At 37.6% G+C, this 19,588-nt stretch overlaps 1 protein-coding gene across 1 annotated transcript in view; it reads left to right on the forward strand.

The window, feature by feature from the left end:
- Window positions 1-19,588, forward strand: part of LOC134539955 (activator of 90 kDa heat shock protein ATPase homolog 1) — a 61,800-nt gene that overhangs the window by 17,947 nt on the left and 24,265 nt on the right. Inside the window, exons 4-7 of the mRNA XM_063382343.1 lie at window positions 224-423; window positions 3,294-3,414; window positions 7,462-7,550; window positions 11,905-12,030. Of these exons, the coding sequence (XP_063238413.1) occupies window positions 224-423; window positions 3,294-3,414; window positions 7,462-7,550; window positions 11,905-12,030 (536 nt within the window). The remainder of the gene's footprint in view (window positions 1-223; window positions 424-3,293; window positions 3,415-7,461; window positions 7,551-11,904; window positions 12,031-19,588) is intronic.

Consider the following 19,588-nt stretch of genomic DNA (forward strand, 5'->3'; position numbering starts at 1 on the left):
TTAGGGTAGAGCCAACACAACCCATATGTATAATGGCTGTTGGCTAGCAACAATATTTTCAATGAGTTTAGATTTTTATCTCTTCACTTTTTGCAGGGATGTCTTGAGAATTAAATAAGCTTACAGAAATGCTGTATAGGTGCCTTGATAAGTCGCAAAGTGGAGTTTAGATTGTTGACTGTGGGGACTTGTTGTGCCGAGCGACCTGTGTGGTGTGCGGCAGCCAAGTGCAAGGTGATGGCGGTGGACAAGTGTGACGGAGAGGCGGTGGTCAACAACAGGAAGGGGAAGCTGATATTCTTCTACGAGTGGGACATCCAGCTGAAGTGGAAGGGCCGGATCAAGAGCGGCGATGGCACCGTGATCGAGGGCACCGCCCACATCCCCAACCTCAGCGAGGAGAACAGCATCTCGGACATTGACGTGAGTTCCTGCGCTCTGACATGTCGTGTGTTGGGCAGTGGGCAGTAGCATGCCTGAATCAGTTGTGAGGTTGTCAATCTGATCCCATTTGGCTTGTATTTAATAAAAACTGTGCAAGTCATTTTTATCCTAGAAACTGCTACATCTAGATATTTTGCTCTTGTGGTCACTAAATATTCAGACAGGTTGTCCACATTTTGCGAAGTCAGGGATAATCGGGGAAGTTGGGATTGCTCAGGGAAAGTAAGATAATTTACTTAAAATCCTGGAAAAGTCATGGAAATTAGCCAGTGGTAGTAAATTTGAAGGGAAAATATGCTCTAGTCTGCCATCAACCAACTAGGCCTATAAAAGTATTTTTTTTTAAATTTCAGAATGTGATTTAGTGCATGGTCATACACACTATAAAATGACATTTTCATGATTCTGTTTAAATTTTCAAGAAAAAAGATTTAATTGGAGAGAGAACTAGGTCTGCTACAGTGATGGTGGAGGCTGGATTTGCTTTTATTTTTTTTCTGAATATAGCTAAATAAACAAATATTTAATAACAAGAAGTTAGAGAAATTTGAAAATTTTTTTATGGACAGTCAAGTCATGAAAATTTTATTACAGATTTGTAAAGACCTCCTATTAGACATTCCAACAATGTGTCACTTTTCGTGTTGAGGGTTAAAGGTGTGAGATATAGAAGCAGTAACACAACAGATGTATCAAGAAAAATCAGTAAACAGGCCAATCATTCACATTTGGAGAACAAATGACATTCACCGATGGATCAGTATTTCTTATGTAGCAGTGGATATGTCACTTTGTTTAAATTAGAAATCTGTAAAACAGAGGAAGATGCAGTCAAATAAGAATTTATTAAAGTTTTTAATATATGGTGTTCAATAGAATCCTCTTATAACATTTTTCAAGAAGGCAAAAGGAAAAAATGATTAGCAGGGAAATGTTATAAGCAGGAAATATCAATGTAACACTTCTGAGTGTATTAACTTTTTACCAAGCTATGCAAATAAATATAATGTAAAAACCACTGATGGGTACACTCCATGTTCACATTTGCTTACTGCAGCCAACAATTTCTTCAAATTAATTGTGCTCCCAGCTTATATTTTATTTTTCTTTAAAGACACTTTGCCACATTTATGTAAAATTGTCTCATGATTTATGACAATGACGTTTGGTGTAGAAATGCGTGTGTAAAATTCCTTTGCCACTTGAACATATGTTTTTTTTTTTTTGTATTTTTAGCTACAAATTAAGCGTGGATCAGTTAGAAAATTCTGGGGGGGGGGGGGGGATGGAAAGGAAGGATTTTTTTTTCCAACGGTCACGTATCTGCTAACATTACGTACCTTCAGTACATCTAATACTCAGCGTTAGCCTGCACTTATGTGTAGCACTAGTGTCTGGCACAGTTACATTTTGTTTTTTCCATATACAGTCAAACCTCTATCTATCGTTTTTCAGGGGACCAACAAAAAAATTCAGTAGATGCGGACATTCAATAGATGTGGACTTCACTCTATAAGAATTTTTAAAAAATAATATTTCAACCTCAAAATTAGTGTCGGAAATATATCAGTTACTTGTCATTAAATTTAAATCAGTTTAAAAATAAATAAAAATGGAAGTATTTTACTTAATTCAATTTACACTTGCAAAAAAAACATACGCACAATAAATCTACATGGAAATTAGTCTTTTTCAATATCCTGAAGTCTGAAATATGTTTACTCATGTCATCAAATGTAGAGCTGTACTGAAGAAGCCGATTTTGCCAATATTTAGTTGAATCGGCATTTCTGCCGACTTCCGATACGCTTGTTAATTTTCAGCCGATATTACTGAAAAAACAAGAGACTGCCATAACCTAAAAATCCACAAGTACCCTTTTCGCTTTACGTAGTAGTACTGCAATCTTTCAGATCGCATTATTTCTTCGCAACATGTGCCAAACGTACATATAAAAATATAACATCCTTTTTTTTTTTTTCAATAATTTTCTTTAATTTTAATATGTCATAAATAAATACATTGCCGTCACGGTAAATATACATCTCGGTTGTTACGGTAACTGTAGTGCAAATGTGGTAGCTATCGTGCTTCTGTAGTAATTATGGTATTGACAAAGAATCTTTAGTTCTTTTTATGGTAATTATCTTAGGATAACAATTGGGTTTGTACTGTAGTTATGGTACATCATCCATATTTCTTCGTAAGTTTATGTTCATTTGTCTTTTCTTCATATTTATGTGATCCATTACTTGGCTGCAGATTTAAGGTGATTTTTACTACTGTATACTATCGTTACTGTTTTTGTGACGGTTTCTTTCTAAGAAATGGTTATTTCTGCAAAATCTTTATGGTTAAACGATCATCTATTATAATTTATAGTGACGGGACCACATATTTTGTACGATCAATGTGGACAAAACGATAATTTTAACATCGGTACATGCGGACTTTTTTAACCTTAGTTATATGGCAATTTTGTCGGGACCGTAGAAAGTATACGATAAACACGGACAATCGATACATGCGAGTTCGATAGATAGAGGTTTGACTGTAATCCTTTTTGAAAAATCTATATGGTATAGCAGTGATTGTAACCAAAAACATATCTAAATTCTAAAATAAATGTTTTCAAATGTTAAACTTCACAAAGGAAATAAATATTGTAAAAAAATTTTTTTTTTTCATATTGAATTTAAGAAAGCAAACATTACTATACCTTATTTAATTGTTTGAGTTTCTTAGTTTAAATCATACATGCTTGTTAAAATTAAGCTATTGATCCTAGTAAAATAGTTAATTTTGTGACTAGTTTTGTATGAAGTTGTATTCTGATTATATATTGACAGGTGTCAGTATCCGTCACAGGCTCCAGTTCCACTGCAGATATCTTGAAGGACTTCATGCGAAGCAAGGGGAAGGAGGTCATTCAGGGACAGCTGGAGAAATACATCGCTGCTTTGAAAGAAGGTTCTACAGTGAAATTCCGTTACAACGTACTTCAGAATAACGTATCTTTCAGTTCAACGTATGATTTTAAATTCTAGCTCAAAACACCAATGTAAACAATATAAAAATATTTCACTTTAACATTAAAAACGTATCCTACCTTTCAATACAACGACCATTCTTTTCTAGTTACAGTAGAATCTCGTTATAGCGAGCACGGTAATAGCGAGAACACGGCTATAACGAGGTATTTTTGAGGAATTTACGGCGTGATCGCTTGAAGCGCGCTTTTGTTATTTATCTGCATTATCTCCACCCCTTTCGCTCGCCACTAGACATCTTGCCGTTGACGCCTGTCACATTCTTCAGCCTTGCAGTCGCCACCCAAGTGCGTGGCTTTAAAAATAGAATCCCGTCCTTTCTTTCTTTTATCAAACTTCCGTCGGCACTAGAGTTGTAGCAAACCGTATGTATTCGGTACTGAGTAACGGGTGCGCCATCTAGTAACGAGTAACTAAACGTTACACACGGCTGCATCTCGTTACTCGCATTTTTCTTATGTTTTACGCATGCGCGCGCATATTAGATGAATTTACGTTACAAAGAACGAGGTTTGTTTATTAAGTAAATTATAATTTGGAAATTCGTCGTCCAAGTTTATGTATGTTTTTGTTTTTATAATCGCGTATTTTCACGTTTTTTTTTTTGGTTATCTTAAAAGAGATAATATTAAAAAGCCGCTCTAATGAGATTTAATTGTTTCTTGGTTAACAAAAAATATTAACCATCAAATATTGTTAATTGTTTATATTCTATTTATTATTATTTACGCGACGTCATACTGTACGCGTACGCAATACGACTGGATTCGTTGCTGCAACATAACATAGCATGTTATGCAGTACATATCAGAAGTAACGAGTAACGTAATGATAGTAACGAGTACTAATTGTTACAGTAATGAATACATACGGGTACATATTTTTTCGTAACTTTTACACCTCTAGTAGGCACTACCGTATTTATTTCCGAATCACTAGGATAGTTTTCTTGTAACTTTTGTTTCGGTCAGTTGTTGGGGTATCTGTCCGGGAAAGGGGTGGTGATGGTTTGAGTTTAATCCCAAATTTATTTTCTAAAAAAGTTGACAGGTTTCTTTAAATGAAAAAAGTATAGTTTTCCAGCGACTATTTCGTTTGAGGCGTACGTGCGTTGCCGCACTCCTGCTGTTTGTAAGGAATTAAATCGTCGCGCTACACTAGCACCACCTGTTAGCAACATCCCGAACCAACATGGCCGCCAGCAGACAGCCCGCGTCGACAATAGATAGCAGGACAATGCTGCGTCGGCCGCGGGCTGAGATGTTATACTTACGTGGCGTGGTAGGGTATTCCATTCTGGTTATTTTGACGCAATCGGTGATCGCATCCGTACTTATGGGGTATCGTTTTAAAGAGATTTCATACATCTGCTCACAGAAATTAAGATTTCGTTAATATAACCTGTTATTTTCCAATTATACAGGTTTAAACACAATTTGTATGCTATTTTCGGTTAATTTTTATTTTTTGGGGGTCAAAATTTGTCCAATTCGGTTATAACGAGGACACGGTTATAGCGAGGATCAAACCCGGAACCGTGACACCTCGCTATAACGGGACTCTAGTGTATCAGGAAAATTTTATATAATAGTTACTGAGTTTGCGCAGGGGTTCTTTAATATAAATGTATTTTATGATTCATTTTTATCACTTTCGAGAATCGTTAACAATTATAAAATGTAAACAAACATTGTATCAACGATTCATAGAATCATAGTACAGTGTAATGCGCAATTCGTCCTCCATGGATCACACACTTAGTGCACGAGACGATCTAAACAATCAATTGCTCTCTCGCCCCTCTTCAAGACAATTGTTTTTAGCTGCGCCATCTTTTGGTAATTTATAGAGTAGTTTAAAAGTTGCAATTACCGCAGACAAACGTTAAATAAAAATTATATTTTAACTTATATACAAAATAGAAAATCCAATAATGTTAATTTATGCAGGTTAATTTTTGAACTGTTTGGTGTCACAGCATGGCCGACACGCTTTGTTTTGCCATGAAGGTCGGAATGTTGCCTGGCACAGCCATGCTCGCGATGCTCGCTACTAGTTCGGAGCTATGGTTATCTATGGATGAGAGGTTTGTTTACATTTGACGTGGCACGAGGCAAACAATATTGTTGATTGAATATTTTAATCAGGATGGATGGCCAAAAAGATAAAAAGAAACACAAGCAGTTTACTTTGAAGGAAAAAGTGGAAATTTTAAAAGTTGACAAAGGCAGGAAAAATGCAGATGTGGCACGAGGAGATGACGAGGAAATTCTATCCCAATAAATGTACATATCTGCAAAATAGTTTAACCCATTTGTCATTTTGTGTTCGACAGATATAAATTTTGTATTTGGAGGCCTAGAGTTTAGGCTAATGTATTAAGTTCAGTAATTTTTTTTAAAAAATCTTGTTGTTTTACAAATATTTGCATCCAAGCTAATGTAACATTTGATTCCCTACTACTTTATTTTTAAAAATTCAAAAATACTACGATTTAAAGGTAACTTTCAGTATAAAGTACTTTCATTACTAAGTATAAAAGTTGAGGCTTTATTGATGTACTTTATAACGAGATTCTAACTGTACGTGGAAATGAAGATATTTCTTGGGGTTTAATTTTAAGGCTGCTGCGGCTGTGTATTAAGGTTGAACTTGTAGTTCATGACTGGTTTAATAATCTGTGCACTTTTGTTACATGTCTTTTTTATATTTTGCACATGTGTGTGGATTGCAAAAATCTTTTGAGAACCATAATATTATCTTTGAAAGATTTGTGCAACGGGAGTGCATGACTTGATGTAAGTTTTTGGACATACGCCATTGCTAAGCATTTTTTCTGTAGAAGAAAACTAAAAAATTTTCGTTCTCTTAGTACATTTTCTTTGTTTGTTGACCATATTCCAGTTACGGAATATTTTGTGGTGTTTATATCCTGTTGACAACAGCAATTTTTTGCTTAATTTGTGTCTTTTTGTCTTTTGGGTATTTTTATTTATTTATTTATTTATTTATTTATTTTTAATTTTTAGTTTTTAGTTTTTAGTTTTCTTCTACAGAAAAAGTGCTTAGCAATGGCGTATGTCCAAAAACTTACATCAAGTCAGAACCATAATAGTGTGTTTTCTAAGTAACTTTAATTTCTGTTTGTATGATTTCCGTGTTTTATTGCATAATCGTGGCATGCGCATAATCATCACACTGTAGTTTCCCTTGTAAAACTGTGTACATATTTTAAAATTGATATCTAACATTCATTCGGATATTACCACTTACTTATTTAATTATTATAAATATGAAGTTCAACAAAGTGAAAATTTTCTTTTAATTCGTTTTCAAACGTTATAACCTTTATCTGTTCATCTTTGTCGTCACTGTGTACCGCTTATACAAATGTACCCAGCGCTATTTGCCTACATTCATGTTTGGTTATGTTGATTCCTGTATAGAGCGTGCGCATGTAGTCAAATATTGATATCTCGTTGATTGCTTGAAACGCGTGTGCTCTGTCTTAGTACCGCGTTAACTACATTTAATAGCCTGCATTCTTTCATGGTAAGTGTGAACTATCCCATAGTTATGCGTTAGTTCCGACTCACGTTCAGGTCAGTCACAGTTTGTTTTTTGATTTAAAGTTGAACAAAATGTTTTTGTTGCATGACTTCTTAATTTAAATTGTTTGGCGTGCTTTTGTATACTCTACTTTTTAAATAAACGTACTTTCCATGGATAGGTTTTGTTTTTATAACTAACTTTACCTTACAAAAAATGCTTTTTTCTCATTAAAATTGCACCCCTACTTTTAAAACTTGATTTTAGTTTAAAATGTACAACGATTATGCGATAAAACACGGTATTATTGATATTTCAGTCGTAGATTTGTCAGTGTTCTTAAGTAATTGATTGGTCTGGGAACAGTGTACGCAGATACTAACTTTATCCAATTGTACCCTTTGATTATATGTTTCAGAATTTTCTCAAGGCATGATACTTCCTAGAAAAGGGGAAGAAGGAAAGGAGAGCAAACCAGTGGTTGGGAAGTCTGACTTCAACAAGCAGGTCAGTTAGCAGTAGTCCTTAGTAGTAGAGGCTGATGTAGGTACTTAATCAGGGTTACATTATTAGTGATTTCCTGTCTGAAAAGATGTACAAAATTCTGAACATCAACAATTTTAATTCTATGTCTACTAGTTATGAGTCAAATTTTTCTAGCAGCACGTTTAGTTTGAGGTGAATCAAGCTAGTTAAAAGTTAAAGAAAGTCAAACTTGATTTGCTGCATGCCACACATGTCAATTTTCAGTAAGCCATCAGATCCTCTTTTCCTTAAACGCGTGTGCCCACCAAGACGGGTGAAACGCGTTTAAAACCCAGCGACTGCATTGCCCATTGCCAGGGTAACAATGCCTGGCATAGGTCAATGGCTTGATATAAGTAAGTGGGATTCAGTGGAGTTGAGTTTATCTTATAAGGTGAGTCTGTCGCGCCATTATATCTTATCGCATCGATGAAGTCACTAGCCCAAAGAGGTGAAACCAATCTTCCAGAGGCTGCATACAATACACTAGAGTCCCGTTAAAGCGAGGTGTCACGGTTCCGGGTTTGATCCTCGCTATAACCGTGTCCTCGCTATAACCGAATTGGACAAATTTTGACCCCCAAAAAATAAAAATTAACCGAAAATAGCATACAAATTGTGTTTAAACGTGTATAATTGGAAAATAACAGGTTATATTAACGAAATCTTAATTTCTGTGAGCAGATGTGTGAATTCTCTTTAAAACGATACCCCATAAGTACGGATGCGATCACCGATTGCGTCAAAATAACCAGAATACCCTACCACGCCACGTAAGTATAGCATCTCAGCCCGCGGCCGACACAGCATTGTCCTGCTATCTATCGTCGACGCGGGCTGTCTGCTGGCGGCCATGTTGGTTCGGAATGTTGCTAACAGGTGGTGCTAGTGTAGCGCGACGATTTAATTCCTTACAAAAAAGCAGGAGTGCGGCTGCGGCAACGCATGTACGCCTCAAACGAAATAGTCGCTGGAAAACTATACTTTATTCATTTAAAGAAACCTGTCAACTTTTTTAGAAAATAAATTTGGGATTAAACTCAAACCATCATTACCCCTTTCCCGAACAGATACCCCAACAACTGACCGAAACAAAAGTTACAAGAAAACTGTCCTAGCGATTCCGAAATAAATACGGTAGTGCCTACTAGAGGTGTTAAAGTAGCGAAAAAATGTGTACCCGTATGTATTCGTTACTATAACAATTGGTACTCGTTACAATCGTTACGTTACTTGTTACTTCTGATATGTACTGCATAACATGCTATGTTATGTTGCAGCAACGAATCCAGTCGTATTGCTTACGCGTACAGTATGACGTCGTGTAAATAATAATAAATAGAATATAAACTATTAACAATATTGGTTAATAGTTTTTGTTAACCAAGAAACAATTAAATCTCATTAGAGCAGCTTTTTAATATTATCTCTTTTAAGATAACAACCAAAAAAACGTGAAAATATGCGATTATAAAAAAAAACATACATATTTCTGATTTGTAAAAAATACTTTCTTACGTTGTTTCTGTTCCAATCTCAAACTTTGTCTACACACGGCACAGATAACTAACAGAAGTTTGATAAAAGAAAGAAAGGACGGGATTCTATTTTTAAAGCCACGCACTTAGGTCCGTTAGGTGGCGACTGCACGGCTGAAGAATGTGACAGGCGTCAACGGCAAGATGTCTAGTGGCGAGCGAGAGTGGTGGAGATAAAGCAGACAAATAACAAAAGCGCGCTTCAAGAGATCACGTCGTAAATTCCTCAAAGTACCTCGTTATACCCGTGTTCTCGCTATTACCGTGCTCGCTATAACGAGATTCTACTGTATTTGTAATAGAGTGAGTATTCACAGTCAATGCTGTTATCCCATTGAGGTGGGGTTAATAAAGCTCCAAAATCATCTATCGGTACCCTGCTGTTTGTCTCCTCGCTGCTACCTAAGGAAATTATCTCTGTAGAGGGAAAGTTCCGAGACAAGGTATAATGGGTATGCACTAGAGACAAGGTATCATGGGTATGCACTAAGGCCCGGGAACGGGCAGCGACAGAACAGAGGAGCAGGATCGTTGCTGGCTGGCCCCCTCACCTTCTTTCCAGAGCCAATCCAACTTCAAACCCCTAGAAACACACTCTGAGACCATCTCAGGCAGAACCTAGTCAGAGCCTCGGGACAGTTGACAGATCGGAACCCAAGGAACCAGGGCTATCACCTGCAAGGGTTTTCCTGCTGGGAATATCCCCCAGAACTGATATAGCCATTCCTTCAATGCTTCCACTAAATAAGGTACAGTAGAATCCCGCTGATGCTACCTCTCACGGTTTCCGGAAAAACGGACTTATTAACGGAATGGTCGCAATAGAGAATTCGGGCCAATTTGTAAACCCCCACCACGGCCCGACCCCCCGAAATATATCCAAATACATAAAAAATCGTCTTTGTTCGCATAGATTTCATATTAAAATAGTCTATGGTGTAAAAAATGCAACTCTTTAAATTCATATTACAGTATTTAAATAGCATGATGTCTCCCGAAAAAAACGATACCCTAGAAAGCAATATTGGAGCTCCCATTGCCGAAAAAAAAAATTTCAACACAGTGCAACGTGTCCATTTTCGCCATCTTTGTATAGAAAAATCAGATGATTTAGTGTAGAAATGATAACTTTTTATTAAAGGTTTATTATGTCTTGCGGGCTGTATTAGTGTGGCGTTTGAAAGGTTGTGTCCCGTGACACAATAGCAATATGTACATGACGGGTGTTCTGGCGGCGCTTATCGCTCTGGTCCGTCCGGCTGACGTGCAGGAATCCGAGAAGTAGGGTAAGTATAGGAGGGGAGGGGTGTGGACGGGTAAGTGAGGGGAAGGAGAGCGGAGCTGCTGGCTGCACACGCATCTACTCGCCAGTCGCCACTGACTAGCGACACAGACACTTGTATTTTATTCACTGGCTGACGATGGAACGTAGCAAAGTAAATGTGTTTGCAGACTTGGGCAGGCAGTAAGTTGTTTAGGCACTAGGCCTGCGTGTCAGTTAGGCATGCTCGGGCAGTGAAATTTGACTTCTGGCGGGCTCGGGTGTATAATTGTCCAAACTTTTCAGGCTCTGGCAATCTCGGTCGGCCTTGAACACTACTTTGTGACTGAGCAGTGAGCATGCGCCGAGTGTGCGCGTGCGTGTTTGTGTGTGTGAGAGGCTGGCGACCAGGATCATCGTTAGCTAGCGAGAGTGTGACGGTGAATGTCGACCTTGACCACTACCGTTTGCTGCAGGGCTCGCTCTCTTTTATCTGTGTCTCCCCATCCCACAAATATATTGGCTGGCAGGTCTCGCCCTCTTCACCTTCTTTATTTTATCTCTCACGCACACTTGAAGCACCTAATACGTCGTCTCCTTAAATACAAGAATCGTGAAGAGAGTAGACTTCAGAATGCCATATTGCTGTGCTATCTTCGTCTTGGAAATTGTATTCTTATCCACTTGCTGGATAATCTCAATTTTTTCATTAGCGACAAACTGGCTCGCTTAACACTCATTTTCACGAATCCATGAGTCCGTGTAAATTCAAAAACGAGTCACAATCGTCAACAATGCTTTGCAAAATCAGGCCAAAATTGTAAGCAAATAAAAATCCTTGTAAAACTGCATGTCTCGTCAATGATCGTTCATAGAATCAAGCCAACAATGTTACCAAATCAAAATCCAAAACCAAATGCGTGTGTCATCAACAATTATTCACAAAACCAAACCAGTACTGTAACGAAATCGGCGTCCAAGAAACAAAGCTTAATAAATCGTCAACAATCACTAATAAAAACCAAGAGAAATCCAAATCAACAAGCGAGAGTAGCGTATCCACAAGTGAGCAAGATCACACTAACCAGTCGCAAGACAAAGGCACGGGATCGGGACGGCAATAGACACGCACGTAGATGCTATCAGGTGAAGCGCACAGTTTACCGGTAGGTATTGGCTAGCAGGTATTGGCTAGCGTGTACAGTCTGGAGGGGTGGTATCTATTTTTAGCCGTCTTTTGTATCTCACAGTACAGCGCTCGCCAAGATAAATGTGAACACATAGCGCCCAACAAAGTGTAACAGACTTGTTTTTCAGCCGATTTTACTAAAATTTTCGACTTTCTCTGCTCAAATTTATCACGGTTTCTCAAAAAACTTTATAAACGGAATGGATGCATCAGAAGGGGGTCGCATCGGCGGGATTCTACTGTAATAGTTTTCAGGCAGCATCATGACGGGGTTTGGAATATGTCCTACTCAGTGAAGGATGTGTGCGTATAATTCTTGTGACAAGCGCAATGTGCTCGTGCCCGCAGCAAGGCCTCGTGAACAGCAGCAAGAAGGACACGAAGAGCGGGAAGGTGCACACGACCACGCTGAGTGTGCGGCAGATGTTCCAGTGCACTGCACAGGAGTTCTACAATGCCCTGACCATCTCAGAGGTGTGGTAACTCACGGCTCTCTGCCTCATGGCTTTCTCCCTTGTACATACGCTGGCAGTCCCTTGTCTGCACTGAGCAAGGTGGTGCTGTGGACTTGTGTTTGGGGACGAGGTTTTGGAATTATTGTTGTAGTTTCCCATGGTGGCAAGGCCAGTCTTTTTTCCAGTATCCCCAACATGTAGTGTGTTTGTCCATCTTAAATAAGCTCATTGTTGTCAGGATGTTAAACCTAAGTTAAAAAAAGAGTGTAACTGGGATGTTCAAAACTGGGATGTTCAAAACTGGGCCGAGCGATGTCCGCCATTTTAGCTTTTTTCCTTTCCACCTTTGTAGAATTTTCACACGCTTTTCTTTTTTTTTTTTTGTAATATTTTCAAATCAATTTCTATAAATTCACTAAATGCCTCAACACTGCAATTTTATTTGTGCAATTCTTCGTAATTTGATCTCTGAGTTAGTATATCATAAAAAAAATTTGTTGCCATAGTTTACTATTTTCTGAATAAATTGAAATCTATTTTATTCAAATTGGTTAACGCACGTGTCCAATGTCGGATCTCAAAGTATACCCTCTTTTATCGCATAATCGTCACACTCGCATAATTGTCGCACCTATATTTTAGGGCGTCAAAATTTTGTATAAAAAAAAACCTCTCGGGTAAAAGTCGTATGATGTTTTTGGTCCCGCTATTAGAATTTGAGCGCTTTGTGTGGGTATTTTTTCCGTATAAAACAATGTATTTTAAAATAGCAATCTAATATTTATTCGGACATTACCTCTTATTTAATTAACAGAAATACGAAGTTGTCTGATTTGTGAATTTTCTTTTAAAGACTTTTTAAACGTTATAACCTTTATCTGTTCATCTGCGTCACCGTGGTTTACAGCTTACAAAAATGTAGCCAGCGCTCGTTGCAATCATTGTTTGGTTATGTTGCTTTCTGTATAGAGCGCGCACACGTAGTCGAATATCGATATCTCGTCGATGCATGCAACACGCGCTCTCTGTTTGGTTATGTTGCTTCTCGTATAGAGCGCGCACACGTAGCCAAATATCGATATCTCGCCGTTTGCATGCAATGCGTGCTTCTGTCGAGTGCCGAGTTAACTACATGTGATGGCCCGCACTCTTTCGTGGTATGTACTACGGCGATAGTTACACGTTCGTTCGGCTTGCGTTTGGATCACAGATTTCGTTTTTCTATTTAAAGTTGAAAGGTTTTTGTTGCATGACTTATTAATTTAAATTGTTTGGCGTGCTCTTATATACTTCACTTTTTAAATAAACGTACCTTCCATGAATGGGTTTTGTTTTTATAAATAACTTTATCTAACAAAAAAAAAATTTTCCACATAATCGTCGCACCCCTACTTTTCAAACTTGATTTTAGAATAAGATGTGTGATGATTATGCAAGAAAACACGGTAGTCGCCCGTAGTCGAACAGTCAAGAAACTTGCCTTGTTATAACCTTTAAATATACAAAAACTGTTTGTACTAGCATATGCATAAACTGTTACCCTTCCTACATACAGTAAGACTTGTTTAAGACGTTCCTGCATAATATGATGTATCGTCCAATATGGTTATAAATGTTTCCCTCCCACCATTTTTTCCATAAGATGTAGGTTTTTTTTCTCATTGAAGAGTTTGAACAAAAACTTTGTTTCCTGCATAAAAAAAAAGTTTTTTAAAAATTTTAAATCCATTATTTATTAGGATATTACTTTATACTTATTTAATTAACATAAAAATGGAGTTGTCTAATGTATAAATTCTCTTTCAAACATGAATTAAATTGTTATAACCTTTATCTGTTCAATCGTCGATGTGTAGCGCGTGTGTTAGCATCATGTTTGATTACGTTGATGCCTGTATAGATTGCATGCAACATGTACTCTCTGACTCGTGCAAAGTAAACTAAACAGTGGAACCTCGTTACTACGAGAGCTGTAAATGGCGGGAAAAATCCTCGTAACTACAAATACTCGTAATATCCGAACATAGAAAATTGAAGTGTAAGTTAAGATTCCTGAACTTTCTAAAAATTTCTTAATTTCACACCGTAACTCAAAAACGGTGCACTTTAGTGAAAAAGCATTAAATAAAAGTTGTAGCAAATTAAATTACAAATTGAAAAGGTCTCTATGATTTTTTTGTATCTGCAATGGTTTTCATTTTAATTGGGAATGAATTGGTCTGATGCATGAGGGAGCAACAGAACACAGCTAAGATAGCAGCTGGGACCAAGGTCACGTCATCAAGGAGGGGAGGTAAGTGAAGCGAAGAAAGGAAAATAAAAGACGTGCAAGAAGAAGGATGCAAGAAAGGAGGGCGTAGGCTTCCTATCCTGTGTAGGCTAGTTTATTTTTGGATTCCCCCCTATAGTCGAAAGTCAGCACAGCACACAGCAACTAGGGGAGAACCTTGGCTGACGTTACAACACACAGACACACTCTATGGTACGTGCGCAGCGGTGAATATAATCAGTTTATACTGTCTGGTTAGGTTATATTTGTTAAAAACACAGACTTATTATATATTCTAGGGATGGGATTTTCGAATCTTGGATTTGTCGAATATACCGAATCCTATGGATTCGAGGATTCGTAGGATCCGAGGTAGGATTCGAGGTGGGATTCGAAGTGGGTTTTTAAGAGGTTTAGGTAGTAATTGAAAATTGTAGTGCTGGCCGAAGTTCGAAAATTTCGAACCGAACCGAACCCTTACGTTCGGTTCGGTTCGAAACATCTTAAAATATTTTCGAAAAACCGAACGTTCGTTTAAAAAAAAAAAAAAATACGTTTTTATAATTTTCTAACCCCCATTTGAGACCATTCACAAAACAACACAACAAAATTCCATTACTTGTAATATTCCGACTTTTATCGCATAATCGTCGCCTCAACAGTTTCAAGCGCAGACTAAATAAAAAAAAAATTATTAATTGTCGCATAACTCGTATAGCATTTTTTCATATAGGCGCGCTTTGTTTTTTGTTATCTTTAGAGAATTTTGTATGCATTTCTCGTACTACGTAATATAAACTATCGTACAAATGCCAAAGGTATTGTATATTATACATTTAACTATAGTGCGTGTACGAGAAGTGTTGTAAAATCACCAAAGATTACGTACCCCATACGTTAAACTAAAGCGCATGTACGAGAACACTCGTATTTAGGCAAAACTAACGTGATCAAGTTAACACAAGACACATGCGGTAGAAAATGATTACGTAAATTAGGTACGTATTTTAAATTACTGGGATGTATTTATTTTCTTTGGCCTTTTTGGTTATAACAGTCAGGTACTGAAAATATTAATTTAATCTTGTTTATTAAAAGTACTGGTCCAGTAAATTTTACAGTACGGTACTAAGTTGACTAGCGTAGTCACGGCAGCCATCATTATTTCTCGTGTTTTCTTTTTTCCGACGCAAATTTCTATAACCACACTTCTTACGTTACGTTTACAATATAATTGTTCTTGAGGTGATTTGCGATGAGCAGGCTTACGTCGTTTAAGTTTTCCAAATGGAGAAAAGATAATGACGACCCAGATGACCCAGAACCACCCCAAAAAATGTCTAAGTTTCTTCTGACGAGCAGCATTCTTCCAAGAAAACAGCAACTGCAGTCAGCGGGTTTTGTAATGTAGGTAGATAGGTAACTTAATTCACATTCGACTTTTTTTTATGTCCTATTAAAAAGTTGTACTTATTAAAAATGTTAGGTTATGTCTACCACAAAAATATGTTATGTGGCCTTATGCTGAATGTTTGTCATCTTTATAATATTACATATTTTTTAATGAAGGTTGGTGTACACTGAAAAAGGAAGATAGTCTTTTGGAAATTTAGATGGAACTTCATGAATTAAAAGTATATGATTTTCTCTAAACTGTTTTCTTTCCTTCATTATTTATTGTATAAACTTTACTTATAAAATGTTTTGCAATGTTTTAATAAAGCTAAGCTATATACAGTAAAACCTTTTTGTTGCGACCCCATTTATTGCGACCACCTCTCTATTACAACCCGATTTCGAGGAACCGTGAAAAAATTGCCGAAAATCCGAAGATAAACAGACAGAAAATAAGTTTCTTGTGGTGAGTAACGTGTTGCTGCGTTTCTCTTGCCGAGTGCTTCCTGTCGACCGCTGTCAGCGCTTAACAACCCCCATTCCACGTCCCTTTGTCGGCAGGGTGCAGATAAAGGTTTTTGTGGCAACGTGTTTACGTTTAGCTTATTGCGAGTGTCTAGTGTGGTACGCAGTTAAGGCAAAGCTACCTGCTGGATTTCTCTTGATTTTGATTACTATCGGTTGACAATACACAGCGACCGACTGGATGCACGCCCGCCTCGACTTGTTTTAACTGCCGCAGCGATGTTTATTTTGACAGCTCAAGCAATTAATTTTTCCCGTGGGTTGATAGAAAAAGGTCGCTTCACCCAGCATAAAAAAAAAGGCTACGCCACTTATTCCCCGCGCAGGAAACACACTGGCTGCCGTCTGTCTACCCCGCATTTATCTTTCTTCTAACATTCCACGTTCTCCTCTCGCGCGAGCAATAACTAGGGCCACGATTATATGGTGAATCGCGAAATCGCGAAATTTTCCGCGAATTTATATGGAAAATGCGAAAAAAGCGATTTTTAAGAAAAACCGCTAAATAACACCGAAATTACACAATACAAGTCTCTTATATTTTAATGTGAAAAGCTTAATAGTCAAGACTTGCCCGGGTCCTGGTTGATAAGCTGGAAAAATTTCCTGCCTTGCATTTCTACATGCTTCCTCTAATCAGCTTTAGGGCGCCGTCTGGTCAGCGTGTGTGTTAGTGAAGCGGGATGATAAGATCGACGCTCAATGGTAGTTCTAGCGCGGTAAAACCTCTAAGTGCAAGGCTTCTGAACTGGCGCGCAGTCATCTCGTTCCCGTCAGATAACAGTGAAATTTGAGCGGTGACCATAACATTATATGGCGGAAAAATAAAGATAAAGGTGTAATGCATTTCCCTATGATACTTTCAAGAAATTTGTAACGGGTTTTTTACACCTAAAACTTCGAAAACATGTCTTTTAGCCATTTTATCTCAAAAGAACCATTAACAAATTCTTAAATGCTTTTCGTAAACAGACTCCAGTCGGATATATAGTATAGTTTGGAAATTGCGTAGGTTTTTCGTGGCTGTGCGCGGCACACGACTGTAGTTGCCATGCGTCACGCGCCGAGAATGTTGTCCGGCAGGAAGGGCGAGTATAGTTCATTTGCGGCAAAAATGAATACTTTTACGGCCCTGCTAAATTTTTCCATTAAATAAATTTTGAAGTTTCAGTGATTTTCCTTCAGAAATAATGTTGTGTAACTAACAAACAATTTGTATCAAAACAATTAACGGTAAATGGCTGTCGCGGGGGCCCTTAAAAATTTTTCATTTTACCAGAACTGGACTATACAAACCTGGCTTTAGTCGCACACAGTTTGGTGAAGGTGAGGAAGGATGTTGACAGTTTCACATGCCAAAGGACGTTGAAGTAGGAGGGGGAGAGAGACACGATGGTTTGTATGCCTGGGAGGGATGAACCTTGAAGTCTAGACAAGGGAAGGAGAGGTAAGCCGTATGACGTCATGCATCCGCCGCCTGTGCTGCCGCCAGCCTGTCTAGACGATATTCCCGCGCTCCCACTTACGTTGCACAAGCTACTGCTGCCGTATTTTTAAAGGAAATGTCCCATTATTTTTTTGTTATTCTCACATGAACATTATTGGAAATATTAAAGCCGACACAAAAAATACGCTGTGTGTTAAAGTTAACAGATTTTAATAATCTTTCATTTTGTTTTGTTTTAAATTTTTTTTCTTCTGATTTTCACATTTTGGTCAAAATGTCCAATTTTTTGACGGTTCTCGAGAATGTATTCGTAAAATCACTGCTTCGTTAAATCCGGGGTTCGTGACATCGGGGTTCTAGTGTATTTAACTACGGCAAGCAAGAAATCGTACATGTAATCTAACCAGTAAAAATAAACTGTCTATTGACATATTTTCTTTAGAGGTGGCCTGTAGGGCGACGGACTTGTCATGAAGGTTTAAAGCACAGCCGTCTAGCATTGTGAGTGACAGCATCCTGCCATTGTATGGCTGGTTTCTTAGCGAGTAGCGGTTTGGGAAAAGGGGTTGGGGGGGGGGGGGGGGTTGAAATCAACTGAAAATTTCGGAAAACATCTATTACGACCCCCCCTCTATTCCGACCCTATTCCTGGGAACCGTGAGGGGTCGTTTCAGAGAGGTTTGACTGTAATGTTTTAATTTTACATATGGCTGGAGAACCTTTCTTTCTCACCATTCAGTTAAAGACCAAAATGCTGGTGGTCGGTTCATTTTAATTCAAAACAATTATTTCTGTATGAGGTTCGGTTCGGCACAGTTCGAAATTTTTTTGCTATGGTTCGGTTCGAAACCAGAAAACTGAGGTTCATCCAGCTCTAGAAAATTGTATACCTAAACTGTATTGTAAAGGTAACTGAAATAGCACAAACATATATAAACTACGCTGTATTTTGTCAATTAGCATAACTACTCGATCATTTCCAACCTTCAATGATATAACATTGCAGAAAAAAAGTAACTTTTTTTAAATAGTGTCTGTTATACAAACATATTTTATTGAAATAATAGGAAGGATTAATTTAACAGAGAATTAGACAGATGAAAACTTACATGTGTGGTTTTTGAGGTTATTTGTCTCTATTTTATATCAGGCGTATACACTATGCACTTATTTTATAATTTTTATAAATACACATGTGCTTTTTTTTTAATACATAGGCCTATGTATTTTTTTAAAATAAATGTGTGATTTTTTTAATAACATGTGAAGTTTAGTGTGGGACTGGGATTCGAGATTCGATGACAAACACTGAGGATTCGAACAAGGATTCGGATTCGACCAAAATGTGGATTCGTCCCATCCCTAATATATTCACACATTAAACCACATAGAATTAAATTTGATACCCAAAGTGGAACTCATTAGTGTTGCACTAATTTTGTAAACTCAAAATTGGCACAATATATGCTTTCATTAGCTAATAAATACAGTATTTTTGTTTTTATTACATATATGATATGCATTCAAAACTCATTTTCTTTATTTAAAAAGAAACCGCCACTATGCAGTATTATAATTTTACATTTAGCATGCAGAGATATTTACACACCCTTATTGAAATATTTGTCTAGAGTAATTTGTTTTAGTTTTTTACACTATTTTTAATGTCAAAAGTTTTAACTTGTTGCAGTGTGGCTAGCTCTTCAGTTTTTGTACTTGTAGACCTATAAAAATTGCTAATGCAATCCAAGGCTTCCATGAGCACTGCTTGAGTAGGGACGTCACAGTCCATTCCATCACCCCCTTCATCACCTTCTGAACTAATTGAGTCCTTGTTCGTAACGAGGTCTATTAGTTCACTGTCAGTCATTTTACCACATATGAAGATCATTGTCTGCTGTGACAGTCTGAGTACTGACACACAACAAATCCCAACATTCT

Source organism: Bacillus rossius, chromosome 1, assembly GCF_032445375.1.
Source record: "Bacillus rossius redtenbacheri isolate Brsri chromosome 1, Brsri_v3, whole genome shotgun sequence".
Lineage (NCBI taxonomy): Eukaryota > Metazoa > Arthropoda > Insecta > Phasmatodea > Bacillidae > Bacillus > Bacillus rossius.